The 14,001-nt window shown below is 46.4% G+C and overlaps 1 protein-coding gene across 1 annotated transcript in view; it reads left to right on the top strand.

Annotated features, from left to right (window-relative positions):
* B4galnt3 (beta-1,4-N-acetyl-galactosaminyltransferase 3) overlaps nt 1-14,001 on the top strand; it is a 94,191-nt gene that overhangs the window by 58,523 nt on the left and 21,667 nt on the right. The window contains exons 2-3 of the mRNA XM_028761129.1: nt 7,299-7,402; nt 8,510-8,587. Coding sequence (XP_028616962.1) covers nt 7,299-7,402; nt 8,510-8,587 — 182 coding nt within the window. The remainder of the gene's footprint in view (nt 1-7,298; nt 7,403-8,509; nt 8,588-14,001) is intronic.

Raw genomic sequence — 14,001 nt, 5'->3', positions numbered from 1 at the left:
ATCAAACAAACAAAACTAACTAACCAATCAACAACAAACCCCATAAGCCTTATTTTCCCACAGGAGTAAACTGGATTGTGGGTGTAGCTCAGTCAGTAGAAGGTTTGCCGACCATGCGTGAAGCCCTGGGTTCAGTTCTCAGTACCGCATAAGCTAGGTGTGGCGTTGTGTGACTGTAATAAGGGAAAAAAGGCCTAAAACAAAAAATATTGTATAACACATAATTTTAAAAGGGTGAATAGCAATATGTATGCACATATGTATACATATATATGTTTATATGTATGTATGTATTTAAAAATATGAAAATAAGGTTGGGAGAGAGCTTTCGGTGGGAGAGAGGATGATGAGAAGGTAACAGGAGGTGAAAGGGAACTGACCAATATTCAGTGAGTATATGACCCTATCAAAGAATAAGAGCTATACATATTTCCCCCCCCCCCCCCGTGTGTGTATGAACTTGTCAAAGAAAATGTAAAAAGGGTATCAAATTCAGGGAAAGAGATTGTTGAGAGACTGTAGCAGTATTTTGAAAGATATTTCTGGGTTTATCAGCCAATTAAGCCTGGTTCTATTAGGCCCATATCTTTCTCTTACCCAGGAGGGAAGTCTAAGCCAATGTTAGCCCATTCTTGCTAAAACTGCAGTTCACTTGCTATGTGCTCTCTAGTGTCAGGTTGCATGTATGTATTTGTTTGTTTATTGAGATCTATTTGTTTTTTTTTTTTTTAAATATTTATTTATTTATTTTATTGACGAGTACACTGTAGCTGTCTTCAGACACACCAGAAGAGGGCATCGAATCTCATTACAGATGGTTGTGAGCCACCATGTGGTTGCTGGGATTTGAACTCAGGACCTCTGGAAGAGCAGTCAGTGCTCTTAACCGCTGAGCCATCTCTCCAGCCCGAGATCTATTTGTTTTTATTATATGTGTATGAATGTTTTGCCTGTGTATATGTCTGTGAACCATGTGTGTACTTGGTGCCCACAGAGGCTAGGAGAGGGCACAGATATCCCCCCCCCCGTCCCCCGTGTGTGTGTATGTGTGTGTATGAACTTGTCAAAGAAAATCTAAAAACGGTATCAAATTCAGACCCCCTGGAGTTACAGATGGTTGTGAGCCAGGTGCTGGGAACTGAACCTGTGTCCTCTAACACAGCAGGCAGTGCTCTGAACCACTGAGCCATCCCTCTAGCCCCATCACATAGATTATTAAACACTACAAAAGAGGATTGCTTATATGGCTTATGTGTTTATTTATTAGAAATTACAACTAATTTTTTAAAAAAGAAAATAGTAATCTGCATTTAAGTTAATATAAATATAGCAAACCTCTGTACAAATAGACATGTATATATGCGTGTGTGTGTGTATATATATGTGTGTGTGTGTGTGTGTGTGTTAACTTATACATGTTCATTGTTATGATTATAGTAATAGTAATTTTTATTGCATCAAGTTCCCTGGGGCATCAGTAACTAGGAAACATTCATCACACTCTCTGCCATCACAGCCTTAGGCACGCCCTGAAGACCGTCTCCCAGGTGACAGGTCCTCCACTTCATCTTTGCCTATCTGTGACATGCTGCTTCCATTTTCTGATCTAGGCCCTGCTGGCTTCAAGCCACAGTTGCTTTGTCCTGCCAAAGCCACCAGCTCCTCAGACTTTCTCCTCAAGTTCTTCCCAGAGACAGAACCTTTCATCCTGTGACTCAGGTCTGGTTTGTGGCTCTTGTAAATCCATGCCAAGTATTGTGGCCTCTTGTCATGGCCTCTTGTCTCCTTGTCAGTCTCTTGTCTTCTACTGGGACAAGGATTCTACCTCCTCAGCGCCATCTTTTCTCTTTGCATTTTTAGGCTCTGGAGAGTGAATTTCTAGACAAACTCCGGGGCTTCTCTTTGAAATCATCATTCATCTTGGACCTTAGGTCTGTGGTGTCTTGTTAAGGAGGTGGAATAAGCTCTAGGCTGTTCACACATTTTTCACAGTCCTGGGACAACCATTCCCTTCCCTCTCAAAAGTCACCTCTGTAGATCAGAGAAGGTAAAAATCCTTTCTTCTAGAGAACAGCCCCAAGGTGGGTAACAATACTGTAAAGATGTCTGTGTCCACCATCGTACCCCTGTGCATCCACCCCCTTTGGCATAGTTCCCCGGCTCCACCTTTCCTGGTAATGGTATTGGGTTGCCTTCAGTCTCCGTGTTGATCCCTAGAGTTGGCAGGTTTGGGGGGAATAGGAGTGGGATGGGAGGTGGAGAGGAGAAATAACCCTCATGTTCTACTGTTTAGCCTTTAACTGGGGATAAACTTGAATCATCCACTGTGTTGGGTTGCCTACATCCAGTTCTTTCTATAGTCAGGTAAAAATCTGTTTCCACATGACCAAGAAAATAGACTGTGGAGTGGAGAGATGAGTCAGGGCTGACGCTCTCGGTGATCACAGGACTAGAACAGGTTCTGTAGGCCTCCACTGGGCTCCCTTGTTGTCTGCATGAAGTCATGTATGTGCACGTGTGCTCACATTATCTGCCTTTACATGGTGAAATACAACTTTAAGTATGGAGTGGGTACACCTTCAATCCCAGCACCTGGGAAGCAGAGGCAGGTAAATCTTTATGAGTTGGCGGCTGGCCTTATCTATATATCTATTTAGCAAGCTCCAGGCCATCACAGCTACATAGAGACCCTGTTTCAAAAAAAACAAAAAAACAAAAAAACAAAACCATACCTCCTAGCAGGGTGCTTTACACATAAGCGCTCAGTAATGTTGGTTGCTATTAGTATCATTCTCATAGTTACTTAGGATTAAAAGCAATACACATTAACACAGAGCTTGTAAGAAGTCAGGTTGGGCACTGGCAGAGGCTTGAACACATTCTTGGGTGGTGTACTGGGAAGAGGGTGGGCCTTGCCGTCTTTATTAACGGGCTTTGGGAGTTTATACTGACATGGAACTTTAGTATCAACTTTGTACTTCCTAAGTTGTTGCTTTTAAACATACGTATTTATTTTAATTGTGCTGGGGATAATTAAAACACCTAGCAAGGGCTCCACACTGAGCTGGCAAGCACTTTGTATTCACTTAACTCCACGTCCAGCCCTTAACTGTTAAGTTGGAAATGCTTCTGAGTGTTTTCAGCACCTGGGGTGGAGTCGGAGCTCAAGCCTTTAGTCCCACTGTGGGATCTGGAGTATCAGTGGCGGCTTCAGCAGCCTCTTCCCACTCTCCCATCAGTGGCCCCGCCGTCCACATGCTGTAGTGGCAGTGTATCCTATGGAGGGTCAAGGGAAATAGTGGCAGCTCCTGCCTGCAGCCCAGTGAGTGATGCTGAAGACCATTGTTCCGTGCACGGGATGCTTCCTGTGGATTCTCTTTTCACTGTGTCACCTTGGACTGATTGTCATTCCGTTCTAGTTGCTTTGTGTTTTCTTATTTCTGAGGGAAAGGGTGAGAGGAGGCAATGGAGTTAACATAATGCTAAGAGTTTTTGAAAAATGATACGGAGGGATATATGTGTTCTATAGTGTCGCAGAGAGACAAGATGATCATCTTCAGGCCTTTGAAGTCTGTATCGCCCCCAGGAGGGTGTTGGCAAAGCTCTGGCCGATGGTTAACTTGATAGCCCAGCTCTGTGAGGGCAGAGCGTGAGGCCCATGGTGGTGCTTTGTCTGACACCTGAAACTCCGGTGTCTGTCTCCTGGCATAAATGTGACACCTGCTGTAGGAGGACCAGGCCCTGGCAGCTGGTACTCTGGAAGGAGAGGCCCGGCCAGAAGCAGGAGGAATCACTTAACAGGGGACAAGTGACAAGTGTCAGTCATTCAATCAGCACATTCTTTAGCTCCAGTTGCTCCCAGGGGGCAAGCAGTGGCTAGGTAGCCATTAGCAGAATCGATGCAGAGACAGAGAAGAGGATCCAAACACAGTGCCCATGCCCAGTGCTTGGCACAGAGCTTGTACTTAGTGAACACCGGCAGGGCCACGGGGAGGTGATAGAGGACCACAGAATCCATGGAGCAAAGAGGACCTAGCTATTGCTATGCCACTACCAAGTCCCCACTGCCCTATCTGCTTACTCTCTGGTCAGTAAGCATAGAACAGAGTCAGAGAGCTCCTAGCTCTGTGCAGTTTCCACAGTTCTAAAGAAGTTGGAATTCTTATCTTCGGACTCTCAAATCCAAAGCCCCAACTCTGAAACTGTTAGGAGGAAGAGGCGAGTATCAAGCACTTTATGAGTCAGACCCAGATAATTCACTGTTCACAACAGGCCTGGTGGATGGAGCAGATGTTTCTGTTCCCACTATCCCCATGAAGAAAGTAAGGTTAAGGAGACACTGTGACTAGGTGTTCCAACTGTAACAAGCTCAAGGTGTTACAACTGTAAGTGTGTGTACAGTTAGACCCATCACTCTGAAGCCTGAAGACTATAATCTGTTGACCATGTAAGTCTCATATCTGAGAACCATGTAGACATACCTGTAACCTGTAGGTGAGGGCCTGGCTCCATTTAACTTCACTGAGTTTCTTGTCTTTTTCTCAGTGGAACCATCTTTGGCCACAGAGAGAGCCTTCAGATGAAGAGGAATAGAACTGGTCAGTTGAAAGTTCTTCACTAGCAGGGCAGTGGTGGCGCACACCTTTAGTCCTAGCTCTTGAGAGGCAGAGGCAGGTGGATTTCTGAGTTCGAGGCCAGCCTGGTCTACAGAGTGAGTTCCAGGACAGCCCGGGCTATACAGAGAAACCCTTTCTAGAGCATTCTAGCTAAATTAGCCTGTCAGGATTCTCCTATCAGGTGGAGTGGGAGTGGAGGCTGGAAAGAGGCTCAGCAATTTAGAGCGATTGCTGTGCAGAAGTAAGAACCAGAGTTCAGATCCCAGCGCCCATGTAATAAGATGGGCATCTTACACATGTGCAGGGGATGAGACAGGAGGATTGCTAAGACTTGCTGGCTTTTACTCTTGTTGAGAAAGCATGAACCTCAGGTTCATGGAGAGACCTAGCCTCAGATAGGTATGGAGTAATTGGGGAGGACACCTGATGCCTTCTGGTCTGCATACGTGCATACTACCTACACACACAGACACACAGACACACACACACACACACACAGAGAGAGAGAGAGAGACAGAGACAGAGAGAGAGACAGAGAGAGACAAAGAGAGACAGAGAGAGACAGAGAGAGAGACAGAGACAGAGAGAGACAGACGCTCACTGGTTGTGTGTGTGTGTGTGTTAAGGTTTGTGTTTTTGTTTATTATGTGTCTGTGCATGCATCCTTGGTTGCCAGAAGTTCCTATAACTTAAGTGTGACTGGATATCTGTGTAGTAACCCACGGCCTGTATCCATAGCTGAGGCCTCTGGCTCCAGGACTCCTCAAAGTTCTGCTGAAGAGTAGCTGCCGGAGAAAGCATGAATGATGGCAGACATTGGCTTGTGAGGGCTATCTTCTGTAATCTTGGAAGACAAATAGATCCTTGGCTGAGAACTCCAAGCTCCTTTTTCCACATCTGTAAGACAAGAATGATCGCACCTGACCTAACTCCAGCATCTGAAAAGGCTCAGATGACACCATGCCTCTGAGATGCTTTCTAAACACACACTGTGACCACAAGAAAAGCAAAGCAGCCGTACTCCCCCATCAAGCTCCAGTCTGTGACTCTGTGCCCACCCCTCCGAGCATCAGCACATAGCAGTCCTGTACAATGTGATGTCTGCCTTCTATGTGGTCCCTGCTACTGGCTGTACTCTGTGGTTATTTGTTTTTCAGAGACATGGTCTTGCTATGTAGCCCAGGCTGGCCTTGGATTCAGCAACCCTGCCTTTGTTCCCTGAGATTTTTGGTGTGTTATAGGCATCTGCCATCACACTTAGCTGTCTATTCTCTGGATTTTTTTAGTTAGCTGTATTGGTGCTCACAGAGGGATCCCATGACGTGACACTTGCACCTTCTGCCAACTGTTCATTCCCAAGGGTGGATGACTGTTAAACTCCTTTTATGCGATTCCCTGGCCCCCTTCACTGGTGTTTCAGTCTGACTCTTTTTGAGCAGAGCTTATGTTGTGCTAGGCATGAACTCCAGAGCTGAGATGTAACCCAGCCCCTCAAGGACATCTTAATAAAGCAGGACATCTTAATAAAGCAGCCCATGGAGAGGCCCCTGCTCGCTCAGGTTCTAACTGTACCCTTGTTACTGTTTGTTCCGTGACCCTAGATGCTCATGTTCCCACCGTACCCTTGTTACTGTTTGTTCTATGTCCCCCAGATTGGTTATTTCAGTAGCCATGCTCCTGTTTTTTCTTACCTGGAGTGAGGATGGAGTGATTTTTTGGGTTTTTTGGTTTTTTTTTTTTTTGAGACAGGGTTTCTCTGTGTAGCCCTGGCTGTCCTGGAACTCACTCTGTGGACCAGGCTGGCCTCGAACTCAGAAATCCGCCTGCCTCTGCCTCTGCCTCCCAAGTGCTGGGACTAAAGGCGTGCGCCACCACCACCCGGCTGAATGGAGTGATCTTAAAACCCAGTTTGATGGTTCATGATTCTGATTCATGGCATGCAGTGTTGTAAGTTCACTTACTTTACGCCCAACACCCCTGACCAATCATTCTCTCTATAGTCCAGAAGGCATTGGCATCTAGTGAATTACAGACTGACCACTGGGCTCCAGGAACTCTTCCCACCCTTACCTTGTCTCTCTTTTTGTGTGGGAATGCTTGCTTGCACATCAACACTTTCCCGTTCCCTCCTTCCCACCATGGGCCTTTCAGCCTCCCCAGATGTGTACAAACTAACCACTTCCAGGGCAGGCACGAGTGTGTCACAAATAGCCCCAGATCAGTGCAGAACTAAATTTGTGGAACAAATACAAAATCCTAGGCCCCCTTTCTCCTGCCTCATCCAGTTCTGGTTCTATCTAGCAATCCTAATGATCAAAGAGAAGCACCCTTCCCCTTTTATCCCCACCTCCCATAATCCTCTGTTGCTGCCCTGGAAATGGCCTTTGCCACTGTTTCTTGACTGGGCGTTTGAGAAATCACCCACCATGAGCAACTAGGTAAGAATCATGTTGTAGTGGGACGCCACAGTGGTGACAACCCAGTTCACCTGGCAGAGTTCCTTCTCGGACTTAGAGAAGGCACAGGTCTTTCCCATCACCTGCCTTGTCCATTTCATACCTACCTTGTGAGGTAGGGTGAAGAGAAGAGAAGCCACTCACTTCTCTTATCTCTGCCTCTCTAAGCTTACAGGTTTACGGTCTCCTAATTAAGTTGGCCTTGTTCTCTTCTTCCCTTTCACAGGGTATGGCAGCTGGCGAGAACTGGCTAAGGCCCTAGCCAACAGGAACATCCCAGCTGTTGATCCGAATCTCCAGTTCTATCGTCCCCAGCGTCTGAGCCTCAAGGTATGTGCCAGGTCCAGTCTATGCTCCATCCTCCTCGCTGCTGGATCATCCAGGGCCATCAATTGCCCTCAGTTGCCCCATGGCTTTAAGGGAAATCTTCTCTGTGGTAGATGCAGAGCGGAGACAGCTGGTGGAACCCCGGTCTAACCTTGAAGTTCTAGCTGAGTTCAGATATCTATCTATCTTGCCTTCCTCAAAGCCCCAGTGGACCTGGTTGTTTAGGTTTTTGCACCATTGTCCACACTATCCAAGTCTGAGCTGTTCCAGGCATGTGGCATCTGTCTCAGACAATATATCCTAAACTAGGGGTGTGTATGGCTTAGAGGTAGAGGTTTTGCCTAGCTTGTATGAGTCCTTAGATTTCATCCCCACCTGCACACACACAGATGCACACACAGACACACACAGCATTCCTGCATATCAACCAGCATATCCTGGAGACAGGACTGCCCCTGAAGACAGTACCAAAAGCGTGGTACTAAAAGCCAGAGGTGGTAAAGCAGACACACGCCCTTCCCTGCAGACAGCTGGGGTGTAGTTTGTCGTGAAGCATTTCCCTAGAGTGTTGCTCAGGAGGTAGATTAGAGAAACTGAGGCCCATTTCAATTTGGACCCTGTTCCCACCCCCAACCCCTGCAACCACTGAGCATAGAGCAGAAATGGATCCCTAAAGCTGGATGAAACCAACGTAACCCTGTGAACCCATGTGGTAGGGAGGGCCTGGAGTGTCTTTAAGGGGCTCCCATTTGTTGAGACCAGTGACAAGTCTGGATAGAACTTGGGGGTAGGGGTTGGAGGAATAAGAAGTCACAGCTTCTGCCTCAATGGAGTCCAGAGTCCATTTTTTTTTTTTCATGATTGAAAAATTCAGGGAAGTGAACAGAAACAGGAGTGCATGATAACAACCCTGAGATACTCTCCTCAGGGATGTGGTATAAATAATGAATGAGACAGTGTCCCTTAAGCTGACAAGCTTCCTTGAAGCAGGAACTATGTCCCATGACCCTTTCCTTCCCCACAGGGCAGCTTCAAGGAGCCCAGAATCCTGTCCTGTCTTCAATTTCTTAACAATATTTTCACCAAGCTCATTCTTTGTTTTTCTGATAGGACCAAGAAATTGCCCAAAGTAGGAATAGGAACAGTAGCTACTTGAAGTGGAACAAGCCTGTCCCCTGGCTCTCAGAGGTAAAAGTCTCTACTGAACCTGGTCTGTGTGTGTAGTGGGGGAGGGGGGTTCTGCCTGCATGTATGTGTACCTCTTGGTTAGGCCAGAAGAGGGTGTTGGATCCCCTGGAACTAGAATTATAGACAGTTGTGAGTGCTGGGAATTGAACCCTGGTCCTCTGGAAGGGCAGCCAGTGCTCTTAACCATTAAGCCATCTCTCCAGCCCCTGAACCTGGTCTTTAAAGGGACTTAAAAAGATGAAATTCGAACACAAATTTGTTTGCTGCAGGCCTACTGTATGCATATTCCTCTCCCATCAGCTGTTTCGTCTCTTGTAAGGTAGCATTGTGTTAACCGTGCTTTCTGTTGCTAGAGCAAACGCCTGACACAATCCACTCCTAAGGAAGAAGGGTATCATTGCTCATGGTTTCAGAGGTTTTAGCTCTCGCTTTGGGCCAGTGTAGCACAGCACACCGTGGTGAGAGCTAGAGGAGGGTCATTCTAACTTCAGGGTGGATGGGAAGCAAAGAAAGACGGGGAAGGGGCTGGCCCTACCATCCCTCCAGCAGCAGGCCTCTGGGACCTGCTTCCTTTAGGCTCTGCCCGTTCCCAATAGCACTACAGGCTGGGACTTATGGGCATTTCAGAGACACTGTAGATCCAAACCACAGCAGTCATTATCCTTATTTTATAGGTGGGAAAACTGTCTAGGGAATTTACATGACTTTCATAGCTATGCCAATCCCCAGTCTTAAAGATAACAACCTCCCCAAGAGTTCTTTCTCAAACCATTAAACCCCAGATATTCCAGGAAGAAAGGAATCCATTGTTTAAAAAAGATTTAAAAAACAAAACATAAAAACTCACTGTGCCTGGGCAACTGTTCTTGGAAATCCACATCAGCATATGAAAGATTCTGAGAAGTCTCGGGGAAATCTGTTTAGCTTGGTTTATCTCAGCAGGTCCCAAATCTCTTTGCCCCTGAATTGCCTTTTCCATAAATGCCTGTTAAGATTCTGAGCCACTGATGTTCTAAAGAAACACGAGTTAGGAATCTGCCTCAGAAAGCAGTTGTTATGGGTCCAAAAATTCACAACCAGGTACAGTGGCCCAGCAGGCGGTTAGTCACTTGAGCCTGCACAGGAAAGCAACAACAGTCTGTCTCTTAACAAAACCCCAGCCATCCTGATACCTTTTACTTATGGGCATTGGTATTCTTTTTTTTTTTTTTTTTTTTTTTTTTTTTTACCTGTGTAAGATACCTTGAGCCTTAAGTATGTGTTTATACCAAAGCTCTGGAATAGCATGGCGCTCTGGGGACTCGTATTTTACAGTGTGTTTAGAGCCCAGGATCTTCATCTTGGAGCCTGGGGTAGAGACTATTTTCTTGGCTGTGTGGTGTGGGCCAGTCTATTGTCTTTGTTGTTCCTGCTGCAGACTGATCTTGCAGCTTGGGTGGTTTGATTTCCAACCCACCCACACAAGGGCAAGAGTGAAGGAGACTGTGTTTGCCCCTCTACTCTGTGATACTGTCTGTTTTAAAGCCCAGTGGGAGGGTGGATTACAATGCTGGTACAGTTGTTCTTAGGTAACATCACCAGGCCTGTGGAGACAGGATGCTGAGCTTTAAAGATCAGTTGCTCTGGGATCTAGCCTTCACTCTATTAAGGTAGCTTGGATAGTGTTTTGTTTTTGTTTTTTCACTTTTTTTGTTGCTTATTTTTGAGACAAGGTCTCATATCACCCAGGCTGGCTGTATAGTTGTCTCAACTGTGTAGTTGAGAATGAACTTGAATGCCTCCTAATCTTCTGCCTTCATCTCCCAAGTGCTAGGATTGCAGGCATGTGCCAGCACTTACCAGCACATTCTCAGTTATGTTCTCTCTCTCTGTCTCTGTCTCTTTCTCTGTCTCATTTTGGAGATAGGATCTCACTATGTAGCTCAAGCTAGCCTGAAAGTTACAATCCTCCAGCCTCAGCTTCCTGAATAATGGAATTATAAGCATGTGCCTCCATTATCTGTCCTAGAAGTGACTTTTTGTTTTGTTTTGAGAAAAGGGGGCCTTGACTAGGCCGGAACTCACAGAAACTGTTTATAGTCTGATATAGAGTACTGAGGTTCAAGGTATGTGCTACCACAACGGGGCAGAATCAACATTTTTGTTTTTTGGGTATTTTTGGTTGGTTGGTTGGTTGGTTGCTTGGTTTTGGAGAGTGTTTTCCTGTGTAGCCCTGGCTGCCCTAGAACTCATTCTGTAGACCAGACTGGCCTCAAACTCACAGAGCTCCACCTGCCTCTGCTTCCCATGTGCTGGGATTAAAGGTGTGTGCTACCACCACCTGGCCAGAATTGACTTTTTAAAGAAATATTTGGTAACTTAATACATGTATGTGACCTTTCAGTGGTAATCAATGGACCAATTCCCATTGATTTCATTTTTAAACATCAAAAGATTTAAAATCCTCAATCTTCATAGATCTTTAGATTTACGAAATCAGATCCTTGATTTCCTAGGATAGGGAAATGAATAACAGCTACTCCAGCCCAGCTTCCCCATGCCTCCCAGTATGGGGACTTCTGTGTGCCCTGCTCAGTGGCTCTCTGCTTAGGTGCCCACCCCCTTTGCAGGCAGTGTGTCTGAGAAGTTGAAGTTAGTGGAGATTCTTGCTCTAAGTGAACTCTTCAGGCTTTGCCTCTCTGTCCTGGGCAGCAGCTGTAGCTACTGTCCTTAGTATGTCAGATTGGACAGCTGGGACTGTGTATGGAATAGCTGTGCTTAGAAACAGCTTGTCACTGTTATGGGGGAGGGGCCAGAAGACAGCTTTCAGGAATCAGATCCCAGCGGTTCTACTGTGAGATGGCAGGATCTCTTATGTGCTCTGGGTCTTAGTGCTTGTCCTGTCTCCTCTTATCTCAGTAGAACTGCTGGGATTGCTGCCTTGGTCCACTGCACCCAGGTTTTTATGTAGCTGAAGATGGAACTCAGGTTGCTGGCCTGTGGGGCAAGCGCTTTTACCACTGAGACATCTCCCTGGCTCTTGTTACTGCTTTTTATTTTTTATTTTGTTTGTTTTTTTCAAGACAGGGTTTCTCTGTGGAGCCCGAGCTGTAGACCAGGCTGGCCTCAAACTGACAGAGATCTACTTGCCTGTGTTTCCCAGGTGCTGGGATTTAAGGTGTGTGTGACCACCACCTGGCTTTGTTACTGCTTTAAAAAAAAAGAATTTTGGAGAGAGGTCTGATGGTATCAACAATCCTAGCACTCAGGAGTCTGAGGCAGGTGGATCACTCTGGGTTTGATAATAGCCTAGGCTGCATGTTGAGACCTTATCTTAAAAACAAAACTTTTACTGATCTAGTTCATATTCCTTACAAGTTACAGTGTGTAACCCAGTAGCTTTTGGTATATTAACAGAGGTGTACTTCATCGTAGATGCTGGCTCAGTCACTTGGTGGTACGGCATTTGCTTGAGAGAAATGCTTTTGGCCTTAGATAATTCATGGGCTGGAGATGTAGCCAACTCCAAGCTCCTGAGAGCAATCCCTAGCACTGCATGAACTGGGATGGCGGCACAGACTTGTAATCTCGCATTCAGGAGGTAGAGGCAGGAGGATCAGAAGTTTACAATCATCCCTGGCTACATAGCAAGTTTGAAGCCAGCCTGTGTTACAGGGGATCTTGTCTCAAAAAAGGAAAAGAAAGCTCTGCACCCCAGCCCCCCCCCCCCGTCCTAGCCCACACCACAATGTTCTCTACTTTCCTTATAATTAAAAAAATTATTTTATGTGTTTGAATGTTTTGCCAAATGTATGTATGTGTACCACATGTGTTCCCATGGAGGCCAGAAGATGTTAGATCCCCAGAGCTAGAGTTATAGGTGGCCATTAGCCAGCCTGTGGGTGTTAGGAACTGAACCCTTATCCTCTGTAAGAGCAAAGTTGTCCACTTCCTGTCCTGGATACTTCATAGAAGTTGAATCATGAGCTGGGCAGTAGTGATGCATGACTTTAATCCCAATAAATGCAGGTGGATCTGAGTTCAAGGCCAGCCTGGTTCTATAGAGTAAGTTCCAGGACAGCCAGGGCTACACAGAGAAACCCTGTCTCATAAAAACCAGAGAGACAGAAGGAGATACACACACATAGAGGGATGGGGGAGGGGGAGGGAGGGAGAGAGGGAGAGGGAGAGGGAGAGGGGAGATCATGTGAAATGTGTCCCCGATCTGGCTTCTTTCGCTTGTGAGGTTTGCTACCAAAGTGGGCTTTGGTGATGTACTGGCTGTAAGAGTTATAGGTCCACTGAGAGGGACATTCTAGAAGCAGCACCAGCTCCCTGGCCTGCAGGCACAGCTGTCCATCCATTCAACTGTCTGCTAGTCTTTTTCCTTGCCTTCTGCCTACATGCTTTCTTCTCCTCTCCGTGTCTCTTGTGGAACAGAAGTTCCTAGGAGGCTGTGGAGACAGGAAGAGCTGTATTCCACATTCCATTTATCCCTTCCTCTAGTAGACAGATTGCTGCTAATGGGGCTATGTTGACTAAGGCTGTGGTGAACACTGGTGTAAGATTTGCTGTGGACTAGGCTTTCCTGTTTTCAGAGCCCACATCACCATTGCGTGTGCCTTGCTGTCTTCACTCTTTCTTTTTTTTTTTTTTTTTTTTTTTTTGGTTTTTCGAGACAGGGTTTCTCTGTATAGCCCTGGCTGTCCTGGAACTCACTCTGTAGACCAGGCTGGCCCCGAACTCAGAAATCCGTCTGCCTCTGCCTCCCAAGTGCTGGGATTAAAGGCGTGTGCCACCACCGCCCGACCCGTCTTCACACTTTCATCACATGGTGAGACGCCTATAGCACATCAGTTTTTTATGAACCATATGAAGGGGAAGTTTCACCCATTAGGTTCCACTGAATGGGCCTCGAGCCTTCACCAAGCTCCGGAATGGCCCTTATCTTTCTATCCTCTGAAGCCCCTTCATTCCACAGGGGAGCACCCTCAAGTCAAGCATAGACCAGAGGTTAGGAGTATGGCTTGTTGATAGTGTTTGTCTCACTGGCGTGAGACCCCCAGGTTCAATTTCCAGCACTGTTTAAAGAACAAACAGTGGGAAGGAATAGATTGCATTTTCAGAACTCTGCCCAGGAATCTGGTATGTAGGAACCAGTGGCTGATTGACTGCACACTGAGGTCAGGTCAGGCCTCACTGGCCCCAGGCTGAAGCACCCATCAGATGTGTTGGTGTAACAGAGTAGCAGCAGCAAGCAACACTAGGGTCAGCCAATACTCACAGCTGAGGCAACTGCTCTCTCCTGTCCCTCTACAACAACTCCAAGCGCAGGTGACACCAATCAGTGTGTACATCTCAAGTCTTAGTCTTCTGAGCTATGTCTGTCTGTCTGTCTGTATCCATCTCTGTCTGTCTGTCTTTATCCACCTCTG

Source organism: Grammomys surdaster, unplaced genomic scaffold (genome assembly GCF_004785775.1).
Source record: "Grammomys surdaster isolate TR1022 unplaced genomic scaffold, NIH_TR_1.0 126660, whole genome shotgun sequence".
Lineage (NCBI taxonomy): Eukaryota > Metazoa > Chordata > Mammalia > Rodentia > Muridae > Grammomys > Grammomys surdaster.
Note: the sequence above shows the minus strand (reverse complement) of the source record. Positions and strands in the feature narration are given on the sequence as shown.